Source organism: Bactrocera dorsalis, chromosome 1, assembly GCF_023373825.1.
Source record: "Bactrocera dorsalis isolate Fly_Bdor chromosome 1, ASM2337382v1, whole genome shotgun sequence".
Lineage (NCBI taxonomy): Eukaryota > Metazoa > Arthropoda > Insecta > Diptera > Tephritidae > Bactrocera > Bactrocera dorsalis.
The window spans coordinates 13,236,023-13,254,579 of NC_064303.1; the positions used below are offsets into that span (position 1 = coordinate 13,236,023).

Here is an 18,557-nt window from a genome sequence, read left to right on the forward strand (position 1 = left end):
GAGGAGGACAATGCATCTGATGAAGATTTTAAGACATCTTCATTTGACGATGATGAAGAAGAAGATACTTCCATTTCCGTTTCGACCGATAGTGATTCGAGCTTAGAGGTATTTCGACGACGTGGCAAGAAAAATAAAAAGCAACGTAAAGCCGCGAGACGTGCAATTCGTGAGCGTCGCAAAGATCGACGCTTCGTGGTAGACGAGAGTGATGATGACGAAGAGGAGGAAGATCGGCCGAAGTCGAAAAAGAAGAAAAGCGATGATTGGGACTGCTCTGAGTCGGAGACGGACTCGGAGGCTTCCGAAAATCTCGAAGATGTTGATAGCGCTGACTTGTGCGACGATACGACGAGCGAATCTGACGGCGCCTGGTATCCGTCGAAACGTAAGAAGCAACGTAAAGGCAACAGCTCAAATGTCGCACGCAAGTCACCGAAACTTAAGAAACAACCGGTTAAGAAAGTCAAACGCGTTGAGTACTCAGATGATGATATTAGCGAAAGTGAAGAGGAGGAAGAGGAAGATGATGATGACATTACCGGTGGTAAGGGTTCAGGCAAACAACCGCGTTCGCAACCGCTCAAATCCAGCAACTCTTCGAAGGGCAAAGGCAAGGGTAAAGGTAAAGGCAAGACCACAGCATCGAAGAAGAAGAAGAAACAATCGGAAAATGAAGACAGCTTTTCGGATAGTGAGGACAGCACGCGACGCACACGTGGACGTCGCTATGCATACTTGGAGGACTTCGACGATGAGAGCTCTGACGGTGGCATAAAACCAGGCGTGAAACGACCAGATACACCGCCCGAAGAGCGCCAGAAATTCATACAACGTCAAGAGGAAATCAAACGTATGTTGGCCGAAAAGAATGCTGAGGGCGCAAAATTGGCCGCCACACCGCGGCTAACGCCGATCAAAGCGGATGGCGAAAAAGACAAACGTTCACCGGCCAAGCTGAGTGATTCGTTGTCGACAGTGCCATTGTCAGTGATACGTCAAGCCAAGGCACTGGATGCGGAGTATCTGCAGCGGAAGGGCGAAAGTGTTGGCGATTCGGATAATGTCGATGAGGTGGATGAGTTCGACGATGCAGATTTGCCGGACGATTTCCCCGAAGACATGGATGAGGATACCATAGCGCGTATGGTGGAAGAAGAGGAGGAATTGAGCGCAGCTGCTGCAGCACGTGACCTACCGCCAGCCGACGAAGTGTTGCGCACACCGACCAAGCAAACAAACAAATCCAAAGAAACGCCAGCTGTACCAACCGCGCCGCCAGCTGTTGCGCCAACACCACCTGCCAATCTACCTAGCAATACTTCCAGTGTCGTTGTAACCAACACACCTGGCGGTCTGGAGAAGACCTCACTGATAAATCCAGCGCTCGCCGCGCTTGCACAAATGCCAGGCGCCAGCTCAGCTGCCGGAGCGCATCACATGTCGTCGTCACCTTTGGCGTCCGGCTTACAGGAACCAATGCGCAAACGCTTACCGATGCCCACGTTGCATCCACCACTGCTACGTCATCAATTTCCACCACATGGTGCGAACATGCCACTCGCACATCTGCTACAGCGTCATCCATCAGCGCAACCACCCACACATCTGCTACAGAGCGCGCTGAACGCGCCGCTTGGTCAACCACTCAACCGCAGCAGTTTTCCACCACAGCATTTACCGCGTCTACCGGCGGGCATGACGGTGGAGCAGATGTTGGCCGCGCAACACCTTATGTCCGCTGCAGCGGCGCGCCACAATCTCCCGCCCACAACGCAACCATTGCCGGGCGCGTCTGCTACACGTGAAGCGTTGCTTGCGACCAGCGGCAGCGCTGGTAGTGGTCCGCCCGTTGGCGGCGCGAGTGCCAGCAGTGTTCCGCCGTCTGCGCCCACAGCCGGTGTCAATAAGGCCGAAACGGAACCTAAACCGCGCGGTAGACGGAAAAAGATTACGCCGCTGCGTGATACATTGCAAAAACAGCAAACCGCTGCTGCTGTTACCGCAGCAACAACACAATCGGATAAAGCAAGTGAATCGCCCGCAAGTAATGGTGCCGGCGGCAGCGTAATAAAGTCAGCACTGTCCGCCTCAGCTAACGCGCCGCCGCCACAACTGTACAAGCAACAAGAAGGCCCCAACGTCAGCGGTGCCCCTACAGTCTCGCAAGCATCCGTAATTACGCGTATGCCGCAACTACCTGCAGCCGCCGCGCATGCAAGCGTCGTGCGCGCCATGAGCAATTTATATCCCGGCGCTGATGGTGAGTTAACGCGCATGCGCCGTTTGTTGCCTTGAACTTCAATTTTTCCTTTTTTTATTTCCTTTCAGTTGCCCGCTTCTTTGCACCGCCAACCTCGCTGGCTGCCGTGACTGGCGCTCGGCCACCGCCTTCCATGTCACGGCATCGTGATGGTCCCGGTATGCCGGGTCTGCCGCCACATGGTATGCGTCAAAGCTATGGCCCACCGCCGCCATTGCGTGGCAGCGTCTCATCCTTGACAAATCATGGTCCGCCGCCGCAGGGTAGTGTTGGCGAACGCCCGACTTATCCAGCGCCGGGTGATCATCATGTGCCGGGCGGCATGGGCGCCAGCATGTATGGCGGTCCGCCACCACCAGCGCGTCATTCTACGTCACATTTAAATCCATATCGGTAAGCAACAGGTTTCTGAATCAACTTTGTTTATTTTTAAATTTACAAATTCTTATATTTATATCCTATATTTTTCCCTCAGGCCTCCCATATACGGTAACCCAAGCTTTGTGCCACGTGGACCGCATGTGCCGAATCTACGAGTTCCAGTAAGTGGCGCACCGGAGTTTGCCAGTGGCCCACGTAAGTATATTAAAATTTGTGAGAGATCACGTTTGAGAAGAATTATGGCACAGGATTCGGGAAATGTTTAGGTCAAAAATTATTAATTAGGCTCTCATTCTCTCTTTCACCACTGTCCTTACACATCTTCTTATCGGTTTTTTCGACTTATTTAATTCTTTTCTTTCAATATCAAATACTTAACATACAGCTCAGAGCTTCTTTCACTTACGACGTAATCAAAAAATATTTTGGAAAGTCTCCTCACACTAACTTCAGAATCGTCTTACATTCGGTTTCAATTTCCATCCTAAACTTCTATTAAAAAGTGTGTAAACATAAATAAAACAATTTTCAAAAATCTCCAATGCAAGTCTCCACTCTCCAATTTTACCTTTATCTTAAAATTCGATTTCCATCTCAATTTTGCATCAAAAGTTTATTTACATAAATTAAAAGAAAAAAATTAAAAAGTCTCCAACACAAATCTCCACACACCAACTTCACAACTAGCTTATTCTTTTATAAATTTCTAACTTAAATTTATATTAAAAAGTGCATGAGCATCAATAAAACAATTTTGAAAAATCTCCAATACAAGTCTCCACATTCTAATTTTTCCTTTATCTGAAGTTTAGATTTCCATCTGAATCTTTTAACAAAAGGTTTATTTATGTAAATTATAAAAATGTTGAAAAGTCTCCAACACAAGTCTCCACTTACCAAGTTAAAACCCCGCTTATTTTCTGTAACAATTTCTATCCTAAACTTGCGGTAAAGGATTATCGTCATAAACTAAAATAGTTTGTAAAGTCTCCAACACAAGTTTCCACACACTAACTTTGCAGCCTTGCTTTCTTCTTTGACTTATAATAAAAATGTTTAGCGACATAAACTAACATTTTTCGAAAAGTCTCCAAAAAAGTCTCCACAAATTAACTGAATCTGCGTAACTGCAAATTTTTTTTTTCAGGCACTTATTCACCATATGGTTATTATCCACCACCTCCACCATTAACCACACCACATGGGCCACCCATGCAGCGACCGCCTACATCTACGCCAGCGCCTACATCTCGCGGCGGCGGTGGTGGCCCGCCACCAACAACAGCAGCAACTATTTCAGCGCCACCCGTACCGCCAACAATAGTATCCGCTGCAGCCAGCGCAGCAGCAGCAATCACAACAACACCAATAGCTACCACAAAAACAAGCGTGCCAGCAAGCGCAATCACAACAACTATAGCGAAACCAAGCTCAGTCATCGTAGCAGCGCCACCATCAAGCGCCAGCGCCAACTTGAACAAGAGTAATATTGTACAAAAGTCACCATCAAGACCAACACCAACCATAATACAAGCGCCAACATCAACACCCATACAAGCAACAACAACAACAACACCACAAACTACAACACCCGCGGCAATACCAACGCGTGCAATAGTGACTGAAGCCGCTGTAAGCGCACCCGTCGCCACCATAGTCAACAGCAAAGGGCCAATTGTTACGGCAACCGTGGCAGCAGCAGCAGCACCAGCCGTTGTCAGTGAACCACAAGCGCCGCCACGTAAGAAACTCACCACACTGGAAACCTACGCGGTGGCACACACCAAATCACCGCTCGTCATAGCGGGTGAGTCGTCGGGTTCGCGCAGCTCACCGGGCGGCATACAAGCCGATGTGGCTGATGACTCCTCATCAGCACAGGGAACAACCACGGCCGCGGTTGCAGCCGACAGCGGTGAGGGGCAAGCGAGCGAATTTAGCGGGCTTGTCAGCTACTTTAGCTCACAGCACGACGACTACAACACATAACAACACACGCGCACGAACATTGTTAACGCGTTGTTGCGCGGCTTTTAGATGCAATAAGGGCATACGAGTAGTGGTCGGCTAGTTGTAGATAATTATATGCGCGTGGCTGCGCGCCCGTTAGCAAATATTAATATTTTCTGTATTCGAATATGTGTATGTGTTAGGCGTAGTTGATTTATTTAAATATTTTTTAGGTTTTTTTGTGCAACATTCAACGCAATGTGGGCATAACGCAGGCACGTTTAGGCAATCAGGCAGCAAGCGGGCGGCTAAAACTCCGCAAAGTCAAAGTTCTAGCGTGCGTGGTGCTTTGGTTGAAGTCTAGTGTTGCATACTTTTAGTAAATACATACATACATACACAGGCACGCTGCACGCGCTAAATACTTGCTAATTGTGTTTATTAAATGTTTAGGCCACTTATTGGAAATTTAATATTGAACAAATAGCTCCTCGGTACATCACTACAGTGAAAAAAATAAAAATAAAAACATGAAAAAAATATTTTCCAAAAAAAATATTTAAAAAAAAAATACTCAAAATAAATATTTTGAAAATAAATATTTTCCAAAAAAAATATTGAAAGAAAATATTTTCCCAAAAAATTTTGAAAAAAAATATTAAAATTTTTTTTGACAATATATGCACATATTTAAAAAAAAATGAAGAAACCAATATATTGAGAAATAATTCAAAAAAATTATTTAAAATATATTTTCAAAAACATGTTTGGAGATATTTGGCAAATATTAAAAAAAATTTCGAAACCGAAATACTGGGAAATTAAAAAAATAAATTACCGAAAATATGTTTTCAAAAACCTAGTTGAAGAAAAATAATCAAAAACAAATATTGAAATTAATATTTTCAAAATATAGTACATATTATTTTTTAAAACAATACTGACAAAATATACATATGTATTTATCATTTTTTTTACAATATTTAAAAAAAGCCGGAATTTCAGAAAACAATATATTGAGACATGATTAAAAAGTTTAAAAAAAATGTTTGAAAATAATATTTTTAAAATGTAGTATTGTTTTCCAAAAGAATATTGAAAAATAATATTTAAAAATGTTTTTTTTTGAAAATATAATTAAAAAAACAGGCATTTTAGAAAACAATATATTGAGAAATGATTAAAAAAAATGATTGAAAATATATTTTCAAAAACATGTTTTTTTGTTTTTTATATTTTCTGCAATATTTTTTTTTTATTTTAGTAGGCATTTTAGAAAACAATATGTAGAGAAATGTTTAAAAAATTATTGAGAATATATTTTCAGAAACATGTTTGAAGAAAAAATTTTTGAAAATAATATAGTTTGAAAATATTATGGCTTTTATATTTTTGTTTTTAAATTTTGTTTTTGAATTTTTTCAAAATAATTTTTTATATTTGCTGCAATATTTTTTTGAAAATAATACAATATAATTCAAAATATATTAAAAAATATATAAAAAAATTGAAAAATTTTTTAAATATATTTTAAATTTATTTTTTATAGTTTGAATTTATAATTTGAGAAATATATATTTTGAACATTATATTATTTTCAAAAAAATATTGCAGAAGATATTTAAAAAAATTTGAAAAATATATTTTAAAACAAAATTAAAAAAAAAACAAAAAATATTTAAAAAACATTATTTTTAATAAATGAAAAAAAATGTTTTCAAAAAATATTAAAAAAAAAATTATTCAAAAAATATTAAAAAAAAAATTATTTTCAAAAAATATTAAAAAAAAAATTATTTTCAAAAAATATTTAAAAAAAAATTATTTTCAAAAAATATTAAAAAAAAAAAACAAATTAAATAAATTATAAAATTAAAAATTCATGCTAGTTAATTAAACTACCTTATACAAGTTTTAGACTCGGTCATATTTGAAATTAATGAAATTTATAATTCTCAATAATTTTTTTTAATAGTTTCTCAAAATATTTTTTTCTGAAATTTTTTTTGAAATACATACATATATTGTGGAAGTCTTTGAAATTTTTTTTTTGAAAATATATTTTCGAATATTTTTTGATCATTTCTCAATATATTGGTTTCTGAAGTTTTTTTGTGAGTATAATGTCAAAAAATATTGCAGAATAAATTAAAAAAAAAATTTCGAAAAATTAAAAAATTTGAAAAATATATTTTCAAACAAAATTAAAAAGAAAAAAAATATTTAAAAAAAATTTTGAAAATTTTAAAAAAATTATTTTCAAAAAATTTGAATAATTAATTAAAAAAAAATATTTTCAAAATATATTAAAAAAAAAATATTTTCAAAATATATTTAAAAAAAAATATTTTCAAAATATATTAAAAAAATAAATTAAATAAATAATAAAGTAAAAAATTAGTGCTAGTTAATTAAACTACTGTTTATTTAGCCTTAGCATTAGACTTACTCATACACAACCACAACAATTGAATTCAGCCGTATATTGCATATGTACATATATGTATGTAAATATATATATAAACAAGATTTTCAATAAGTTACACTTCGCACGCTCAGTTGGCAGACGCTCCAGGCATAATAAAAAAATTAAAAATCTTTAACTTTGGTACTCAAAGTCAAGTAGTCGCAATTCGACTTTGTTGTTGTTGTAATTTTATTGGAATTTTGCATCCGCACCGCAGCAACCTTATTTTTTACTCTTATTTATAAATTAAATTATTTAATAAAAATTGCACATTTTAAACACAGCACACATACATACATACATACATATATATAAGTATATATAGTATATATGCAACTATTATATACATGATTTAACTATTATAAATATTTATATGTATTTAGTCTACGTGCACGCTTTTTATTTTTGTATTCTACTTTAAGCTACACACTCACACCCTCACACACACACACTATGCACTATACTTGTTTGTATGTATTTACAGTTGAAGTGTTTGCTCACATGTGCTTTGTACTTTTTATGCTAAATTAATTAATTATAATTATTTAAACATATTTCTTATTTTTATTATTATTTACAAACATAAGTACATACATACATATGTACATATAATTAGTTATATACATACATGCAGTAAATATTAAGCTTGCGCTCAGAAGCTGTTGAATTCGAGCGCTAAGTGGCAGCAAGCGCGCGCAAATATTTTATTATACACTTATAATAATTTAAATGAAATGTAAACCGTTATTTTCGACCACAAAACTGCTTAGGTAAACACATAAATACATAGATACGTATGTGGTAGTTTATGTATACGCGCTTGTATGTTGCTTACAAAAACAAGAACTCAAAAACAAGTAAAATTACTTCTATTAGTTTTAATTCTTATAAAAAAATTATAAAAAAAAAGTTATTGTCAAAATACTTGCGCCCCTCTCCCGCGCCTGTGTGGCCGCGCAATACTATCAATAAAATAAAAAAAATAAAATAAAAAACAAAAAAAAGTAACTAAAGCAGCAAGTTTATTAACAATAATGAGATACACTGTAGATTTAATATACATAATATTACAAATATATCGAAATACATATATATCTATATATATAAAGATAAATATATATACAATATAATATAAATAAAAGTATTAGTTGATTTTATTGCGAAGTCAATGGTTTTCTATAAATGCCGTTAGCTGACTTCAGAGTTGCTGCATTTTTTCTCTTGTATACCGTTAGCGAGCACCAATAATGCGATACTAAGACTTGCCGATCCAAACGAGGTTAGATCTCCGCCCTTGGCCGGATAAAATCCGGGTCAATTCCGGTAACGTAGAACCGGCTATTGTGGGAACTGCGAGGATTGAAGTCCTCATACGACCGCGATTATTGAAAAAGTACAAAGCCACAACAAAATCTTAATGTCACTAACCTACAGCACATGAGAGAAAGGACAAAGAAACGTTATGTGCAACATACAAGGCAATCGGCCGGCCGGTCTTTAACTACGTCGCACCAATATGGTCGCCTGAATGCAGTGAAATACAAACGAGGAAGCTGCAAACTTGTCAGAGCACTGCACTCCGGACTACGACGGGATACCTCTCGATGTTTCCCATCGAACACCTGCATAGTGAGGCCCGTATGCTCCCAGTTAAGGAGTATAAAGAACTCGTCTCTAAGCAGTTCCTGCTGGTGTGCTTTTGCAGAAACTATCCCTGCAGTCACCTGCCTGGAGTGGAACCGCCTACTAGGAACATCAAGAGGTCATTCCTCAACTGCGTCGATGACATCAAACAATACGCCGACAAGACGAACGACTTCTGAGATGCACTGACCGCCATTCACAGTGAAGCCACTAAGACCTTCAGCGACTCCCTCTCAATGAATAGACGAAGAGTTGCCACGAAAAACGAGAGTGACGCAGATTTGTTCTGGGTACTGTAGCAAGTTAAACTCCTACTTATACATAATAGACCCTGACATATCAAATATACGTCCAGCGCGCATTGAGACCCCGCGTGGCACTGGCCACCTCTTTGCATGCTCTGCTAACGCTACACATGTGATACCCTTCTCCCTTTAATTTTGGTCCGATCCCGTCGAAACAGCACGTTTCCTGGGCCTACCGTTGGATGACGTCGACGACAACTTATCTAATCTTCGCTATCCTATGAGATGGATAAGGTACCCGTTCCGATCGGAACAATTTTTTCGGAGATTGTGTCATCAGTATGGACAATAATTCGTCCCAAAATTCGGGAAGATTTCTTGGCAAGTAAAAAAGTTTTCCATACAAACTGATTCGTTCAGTTTCACCTGGCTGTCTTCGGATCGAAAAGTCACCAGCCAGTTTGATCATGTTGTGATGGACGGCAGACACGTCTCCAGTGTTCTAAACGTGCGCATGCTCCGAGGTCTTAACATCGGCTCGGACCACTATCTTGTTGCAGCCAAGATTCACACCCGCTTCTGTGCAGTAAAAAAAGGTTCGATGTCGAGAAGTTGCAATCACAACAGATAGCCGAACGATTTTCTACTCGGCTTGCACTTCTACTCTCTGAGAGCAGTCGTCAACAACTCGGTATAAGGGAACTGTGGGACGGCATCTCAAGCTCCTTAAGTACAGCTGCAAACGAAACTATCGGTTTTCGGAAAAGGCAAAACCTCAGCTCAAATGATGAGGAGTGCAACGTTACAATCGACCACAATACATGCGGGATGGTATAGATACCGAGAGTTGAAGAGGGAAGCGAGACGTATTTGTAGACAAAAAAAAAAAAACAAGAGAGGCCGAAATGCGTGAATATGAAAAGCTTGACAAGCTGGCCGACCGGGGTAATGCTCGAAAATTCTATGGAAAGATGCGCCGACTAACAAAAGGTTTGAAGACTGAATCATATCTTGTAAAACCCCCAGAGGTGATGAGGCTAACCTGATTTCCCAATCGATGACAATGGAGAAGATGTTCCATTACCCGACCATGAAGAAGTTGGAATGGCAATTGACCGTCTGAAAAACAACAAAGCGATGGTGGCCGATGGATTGACGGACGAGCTATTCAAACACGACGGCGAAGAACTGATTAGGAGCATGCATCAGCTTCTTTCTAGAATATGGTCGGAGGAAAATATGACCGAAAATTGGAATTTAAGTATGCTCTGTCCAGTCCACAACAACGGAAACTCCACAATCTGCGCCAACTACCGTGGGATAAGCTTCCTGAACATCGCAAATAAGGTTCTGTCGAGCGTATTGTGTAAAAGATTATATCCCATCGTAAACAATTGGACCTTCTGTCCTGAAAAATCAACAACTGACCGGATATTTACCAACCGCCAAATCTTGGAAAGGACCCGTGAAAGGAGAATCGGAACACATCACCTCTTCGTCTATTTCAAAGCTGCTTTTGACAGCACGAAAAGGAGCGAGCTGCATTTATGTCGCGATGTCTGAATTTGGTATCTTTGCAAAACTAATACGGCTGTGTAAACTGACATTGAGCAACACCAAAAGCTCCGTCAGGATCGGGAAGAACCTCTCCGAGCCGTTCAATACCAAACGAGGTTTCAGACAAGACGACTTCCTATCGTGTGACTTCTTCAATTTGATGCTGGAGAAAATAATTCGAGCTGCAGAACTTAATCGAGCAGGCACAATCTTTTATAAGAGTGTACAGCTGCTGGCGTATGCCGATGATATTGATATGATCGGCCTCAACGGTCTGGGTGTTAGTTCTGCTTTCTCCAGACTGGACATGGAAGCAAAACAAATGGGTCTGGCAGTGAACGAGGGCAAGATGAAATATCTCCTGTCATCAAACAGACAGTCGTCGCACTCGTGACTAGGCTCCCACGTCACTGTTGACAGTCATAACTTCGAAGTCGTAGATAACTTCGTCTATATTGCAACCAGCATTAACACCAACGTCAGCCTCGAAATGCAACACAGAATAACTCTTGCCAACAGGTGCTACTTCGGACTGAGTAGGCAATTGAGAACTAAAGTCCTCTCTCGACGAACAAAGACCAAGTTTTACAAATGACTTATCATCCCCGTCCGGCTATATGGTGGCAAGGACGATGACAACATTTGAAGAGTCGGCATTGCGAGTTTTTAAATGAAAGGTTCTGCGGAAGATTTATGGTTCTTTGGTCACCATGGATATTGTATTCAATGGAACGATGAGCTGTATGAGATATACGACGACATTGACATAGTTCAGCGAATTAAGAGACTGGCTGGGTCATGTTGTCCGGATGGCAGAGACTGGAGTGTTCTCTTTGAAGGTTTTCGATTTCATACCTGCAAGTGGAAGCAGAGGAAAAAGAAGACCTCCAGGTGAAGAAGGAGCAGGCTGCTGTTGGTATTTCCAATTGGCGCCAAATAGCGAAAAGGAAGAATGACTGGCCCGCTGTTGTAAACTCGACTATAACCGGATAAGCAATGTCTATGCCAATAAAGAAGAAAAAGAAGATACTTTTTGGGAGATACTCCGTAGAAATCCAAATTCTTGTATATAAATCATGGATTATTAAGGTAAATTAAGTTTTGTAAATGTATATTCGTTATAATTATTAGGTAAAGAACCTTTTCAAAAAAGTTCACGAAAAAACGCGTGTTTTCAGACTTGAAAGTAGAATAACCCTTAAATGAGAATTGCAATGCTAGCTTTCATGTCGTTGTCCTCGATGTTTTGTGGAAATATTTGTTATTGTTCGTGGCTTAGCAGCACTTTTAAGGTAAACCGTTAGGCTCTAACTTTCTTTTCGGCTCTTGAGACTCAGGCTTGAACAAAAATATTTTTTAGAACAAATTATGGACACTTACATACATACGGACATAGAAATAGAGTTCGAATTTGAAATCAAAAACGCTTGTTATGTCCACAAATATGCTTTGCTATGCTATGTCCTATGTGTTGACATAATTTTAAGCGACTCAAACGTGCCCCGAATTACGTATGCTATTACCCACATTACCAAATGGCTCAGAAGTGGTAAGCATGAAGAAGTATATACATATATATATGTATATACATATGGGTATATGTGTCTATACAACGAATTCTTCAGCATTGCTCAATAGTTCTTGTTTTGTATTTTGTGCCGCAGCTCGGCTCGATTGACGCTGCATTTGATTGGGCATAACTTTCACCAAAAATTGTTAGAGCATACGAGCATGCGCTGAATGTACAAGTTGAAGACGAGCTCAATGTGCGCACACAATCTATGCCATAATAAATGGTTTGCTATCACAAAAAAAAAAAATTAAAAACAAAAAAAGAATTCGCAATTGACCAAGCAGAGCGGCCGGTGAGTGTGGCCAATAGCCTACATAAACTGTTAAAAGTAAATACGAGCGCGAAGAAGCAGTGGCGCTTTCGTCTGCTCTACGGTTCACTGTCAAACTGGCTGCATTATTTAGGTTAGCAGGCGCAACTACGAAAATGGTGGGCGGTAAACCCGATGTGGTGGCTTTAGAACGGCGTAACGCTGCACATGAAGTCACACACACACATGTGTACTCCACTCAATATATTGAATGGTATTCAGAACGTATCGCTGAAGTTATATGTACGGTCTGCCCACCTGCTCAACGCAGCCCACCTTTTCAAAGCGCTCACAGCAACGGCGCAGCCAAGCGACGCATGCGCAATCACAAACATTTAATGTTCTGGTCAAATAACTCGGACTGGCACTATGGTCCAACAAGCGGAGCGGTATATGCGAATCCTACACAAACACATATGTGATATTTTATATATTAGGAAAAGTGCATTTAATGACATCAGCTGTTATAACGGTGTTGGTCAATGTTTGGCTGTGTGCTTGCTGGCAGTGGTTAGTCACTGATTACTGATTTTCATTAAACATTTTCATTTCTTTTACTCGAGCCATAACCTAGTTTGCTGAATTAGGTCATGTTCCTTTCTAAGGGCGGTGGAGGAATCCAGAACCTGAAACCCAATAAGTAATAACCAAGGAAGAGGCAGTGAAATAAAATAAAAATCACATTTTTTGAGGTCGTATGGGGTTTAAAAAGCCTTCGCACAATATAGGGTTCGTCCAAACACACCACGTGACAAACATAGCAGCATAAGAACGTCTTAAACAAATTCCCTAAGCTTCGAGCTAGCCCTATTGATATGTGTGGGGACAGAATTCCTTTTTCTATAAACCAAAGCTGTTCATTTCTAAGCGATTACTTCTTTTAGAGAGTTTAATATTTCCTAATACTAAATCTAAATCTTGACCAAATTTGACCGTTACTGGCCGATTCCCAATCAAATTCTCAGAACTTTTAGCTAGTCCTATTGATATGTGTGGCCTAGCGTTATCCTGCTGAAAGATAATATCTCTTCTGAATGGAATTTCTCTTCTATACGAGGTACGACAATTAAGTAATGAGACTGATTCCATAAAAACCGTATATTTGAAAATTATTCTACAACTCTGCCATACCCTTCAAAGTAGTCCCTTGGGCGGATATGTATGCAGCGATTCTAGCGCGTTTTCCATGCTTCGTACCATTTCTGGAACGCTTTGATTGGGATGTCCGCGAGTACCCTCGTCACGGCCGCCTGGGTGTTCGTAATCGACTCCAAATGGGTTACTTTGACCACCGATATTGTTTTAGGAGACAAAAAAAAGTCACAGGGTTACATGTCGGGCAAATATGGCGACAGTTGCAATACGGCGATCGCTTTAGAGGCCAAATACTGGTACATGCTGAGGGCGGTGTGGCACGGCGCGTTGTCGTGATGAAGGATCCAGTTACGGGCGATGTCTGGGCGCACCCTGTGGACTCGTTTTCGCAATCTTTCGAGTACTTGGCAATAGTAGACGTTTTCCCGGTGGAACGAATTCTTTGTGGACGATTCCACGGCTAACAAAAAAGGCAATAATCATCGAATTTCAAGGTCACAGGTTTACCACAAGCGTAGCAATAAAATCAGTCTCATTACTTAATTGTCAAACCTCGTATGTGTGGCCTAGCGTTATCCTGTTGGAAGAGAATATCTCTTCTGAATAGAATTCCTCTTCTATAGATCAAAGTTCATAATTTCTAAGCGATTGTTTCCTTTAAACACTTTAATTGTTCCTCTTTTTAGCCTACTTTTGATCAAATTTGATCGCTTCTGGCCGATTGCATCCAAAGTAAGCGTTCGACCGTAATGGCGCAGTTCATAGCAGATGATTCCCTGCCTATCTGCAAACATATAGAACAATTTTTCTAACTGTCAATTGTGGACACGGCACGGCTTGCGCCGGTTCGACCACGACCGTTTTCCTTGATCTTGTCGTAGATGACCTACTTTTCATCAGCAGTTAGATCCCACTTCATAAATGGATCGGTGTTTTGCGATTCAGCAGCGGTTCAGAGAGTGGAATTGGGTCCAAAAGGGTTTAATTTGCGTCATGGCTCGTGTTGAATCCATACATCGATCGATCTCACTTTTTGATTAATTTTTTTTCATAAATCGATCTAAAAACTACTCGAATAATTAATTTTTCAATTAGTTATATTAAGACTACCCGTATTTGGGCATTATGTCTAATCAAGTGTCTCATTGTGAAGATGATGAAGAAAGCATAAAACGTAAGACTGAAACCGGTTAAGGCCATCTCTCATATTTTCTGCTCCCAGCCGTGATAGCGATCCTATAGAGAATAATAAACTATACGAATATCATTTTTAAAAGAGCTCCTTTTCTTCAAGGTCGGTCATCAGTGCAGCTCTGCGTTGAGATGCTTACGGGTGTGATATCTTTAGCTGATCCTTAGCAGAGCCACCTTTCAGTAAGAACTTGCAGATATCGAGTCGCTTGGTGGAGCTTGCTTTGGGCACGTGAGGTCCATAGGTCCAGTGCTAGAACGCGGGAATGCTGGCCCCTCTGTCAGAGGCTGCATATCAGAGCTGTACGTCTACATCTTAAAAGCAGTGACTTCTGCCTGAAAAATACTAAGCTAGACGAAGAGTTTCTAACCGAAAAATCCCTTTCATATTTTCCTTCCTAACTTCTCTGTGTATTTATGTCCCTCGTCGATATCTGAGTAAAGAAAAGAACACCAGAAGTGGTCTCTGTGACATAGTGTTCCAAGTGGTTGTTGGGAAAGATGCTTACCGCAAATTTTTTGTGTATAAGCCATGAACTGACACCCGATATGCCTTTGCTCTAGGGAACAGTTTACCACTCGGTATTCTCCTCATAATGTTTAAGTTTGTGAGTCTGTCTAACGTTTTCAATAGAAACGAGGACAGACTAATGAACCTGAAGTCCTTAGGAATCGATCTGTCTTTACTATAGATATCTATAGTAAAGCCCTTAACAGTTCATTCCTCGGTACTCTGCTACTAATGTATAAGTTCATGAGTCTCTCCAACGTTTTCAACAGAAATGAGGACTGACTAAAGAACCTGAAGTTCTTAGGAATTACGTCAGAGTTCCTTCAATCCTTTGCCATAAACGACACTCTGATCACTCCCCTTAGGATTTAGGCACATGGCCTAATATAAAACATTTCCATAGATAGGAGACAGCCAACTGCATGACACTTTGAACGTGCAAAGCTCCCAAATTGGCACTTCTTCAGTGGAATGGTTCAACGGATCTGAGTAGCGAAGAAGAGAGAAAAGTGAGAACCCAAGAGTACTCTATAACTACTGTTTATGGTCCATTCACCATGAGCATTTCTTAGTTACTCAAGCGCCTACACCATGAAGACTATTGATGATCGTTACTGAAGGGCAAATATATATGTAAGGTAATGTGAAGAAATCTGATGTATCGTAAAGTTATTTTTGATTCCAAAATTCGTATTTTCACACGTTTTCCACTTTGTCATGTTGTTTTTGTGATAATGACAACCGAATACTTACAAATGTCTATACATTAAAACTGTGGTGTTAATAGATAATACTACAACAACAACAAAAGTGCTTTAAGTAATTGTATTGTACAAGTACACAACTATAACAACAACAACCATAAGGGAAAAAGCAAATAGCGCATACTTTGTCTTGGCGGTCGGTGGTGGCCAACACTAACGCTACTTAACAGGTGTCACTGCTGGTGCCGGTAGCGACACCGATGACAAATTTTTTGTTTGTCACCACGCTGACAGCGAAATGCTTTTACTCGAGAGCCGTTAACTGCGGGTGCGCAGCGCACAGAAGTCGTCAAGCCGACAACCATACAAAGGGAGAAGGGTTTTTCTTTCTTTTTTTTAAGTTTTCGTATACTTATTTCCCTAGAAGGTGCCAATGTAACGGTAAAAGTACGTGTGATGACTTATTTGCTTCAGTATATACATATGTATAGTATATACTCATCGATATACATATATGCATACTCACTTTAAGAATTTTGTATATGTCTATATGTTTACCCGCTTGGACTTATGCCATTTTTGTTGCTACCACAACTGTTATTGTTTGCACTTGTTGTTGCGTTTTTTGTCTTGGACTTGTTTTGCTGTGCCAATTCTTTGCCGAACACGTCGAACGGAAGTCGATCGAACACTTTGGTGCACATTTCCGTTAAATCCATTGCTGATCGCCTAAAAAAAGAATTGAGGTTAACTACGGTTTTACAAAGTCCACAGACATACTGAAATACTGAGCTTTGTACTTGGTGCGGTTTTTTTGGAAATTGTTATTTGGCGACGACAAGCGGTTTCACTAATTTGTGCTAAGTTTCCATATTCGATGGATAGAAAGTTCTTGGTCGAAAAACTAAGACGCATAAAGTTGCGGTTGGAGCGTTTGGAGATTGAAATGGAAACGTTGTAAGGTTATGAAGTTCCGTTGTAATGCTGAGAAGTTCTTTTCTCAAAAAGCTTGGTTCGACCTCTAACTATGGCAACTTCTAGTAAGTTCTTCAGATCGCCCTCTTTATTGGCATGGACACCGCTTACGCGGTTATAGTCGGCCTTTTCAATGGAGGTCTTCCTTTTTCATTCGGACGACATGACGTAGCCAGCGTAGTAGAGGGGACAACAAATTCAGACATCGTGGCTTAAAGGCAGCTCCTTTTCGAGCTGTCAAAAGCAGTCTTGAAAATGACGAAGAAATGGTTTGTGTCGATTTTTTTACGGATCTTTTCCAAGATTTGACGCATGGTAAATATCTGGTCAGTTGTTGGTTTACAGTCGACTTTAATCTTTCGCACAGTACGATAGATCCTTATTTGTGCTGTTGAGGAGGCTTATCCCACGGAAGTTGGCGCAGATTACGGGGTCTCCCTTTTTGTTGAAAGAAAAGCACACTTAAATTCCAATCAATAGGCATGCTTTCGTCTGACCATATTCTTCAAAGAGGCTGATGCATGCTCCTTATCAGTTCTTCGCCATCGTGTTTGTTGTTCTTCAGACGGGTAATTGCTATTCGAACCTCTTCATGGTCGGGCAATGGAATGTCTGCTCCATCGGGTTCGCTTTCCATTGGGGAATCGGGTTCGATTTCTCCTGGCGTTCTGCTTTCACTGCCATTCATCAGGCTGGAGAAGTGTTTCCTCCATAATTTTAGTATTCTCTGCGCATCAGTCACTAGGTCTGGGGGTTCTACAAGAGTATGCTCTGGTCTTGAAACCTTCTGTTAGTCGACACATATTTTCGTAGAATTTTTGAACATCACCCCATTTCAGCCTCTCCCTGTTTCTATCTGCAAATGTGTCTCGCTTCCCTCTTCAACTCTCGGTATCTATCCCATTCGGCACGCGTTGCGGTCGATCGTAACGTTGGGAGGTAGGCGGTATGTTTTCTTTCCGCTGGGGCACGGCACTCCTCATCGTAACAGCTGTGCTTTTGTTTTTTCTAAAAATCAATGGAGTCGTTTGTAGCTGTATTTAAGGAGCTTGAAATACCCACATTTCCCTTATAACGAGTTGCTGATGAGTGCTCTCAGGGAGCAGGAGTGCAAGTCGGGTAGAAACATGTTCGGCTGTCTGTTGTGATTGCAGCTTCTCCATGTCGAAACTTCCTTGTGTTGTTGACGTAGGTTTTTTGCTGCTCAGAGGTGGATGCGTATCTTGGCTGCAACAAGATGGTGGTCCGAGTCGATATTAGGACCTCGGAAAGTACGCACGTTTGAAATACTGGAGTCGTATATTCCGTCTATCACAACAAGATCGATCTGGTTGGTGGCTTTTCCATCCGGAGACATCCAGGTCGTCATCAAAAGAGGGGTCTCTTATCCGAGGTTGTTATTTCGTTTTCAGTCGGAGCGTTTTTTAAGTGGCGGGTCCCAAACTCAGCGCACAAAACTGGGGAGGGATGGTTCGCTTTATCACTTTAGCTCGCCTTCAAACGGATTTCTTTGGCCATCCAGAGGATACTTGGTCTAAGACCGGAAGTTGTGAGCTGTTTGAGTCATATGTAAAAGAATCGTTTCTGGCCACTCCCAAGTGAATGGCGATCAGAGAGATTTCCTCAGTTGCGTGAACTTATGGAGATGACGCCACCATCCAAACGCATCATTACTGATAACGAAATATGGG

General features: G+C 40.1%; 2 protein-coding genes across 3 annotated transcripts in view; both read left to right on the forward strand.

Moving 5' to 3' along the window:
- Window positions 1–5,134, forward strand: LOC105233402 (proline-rich protein 36; the record flags this gene model as incomplete). The annotated part of the gene is given in 4 exon segments (XM_049446651.1): window positions 1–2,263; window positions 2,332–2,656; window positions 2,739–2,839; window positions 3,792–5,134. Coding segments are annotated over 4 exon segments (3,531 nt in total), but the record flags the coding sequence as incomplete, so codon positions are not given.
- LOC105233403 (sushi, von Willebrand factor type A, EGF and pentraxin domain-containing protein 1) overlaps window positions 1–18,557 on the forward strand; it is a 108,825-nt gene that overhangs the window by 60,191 nt on the left and 30,077 nt on the right. The gene's annotated exons all lie outside the window — the stretch shown is intronic.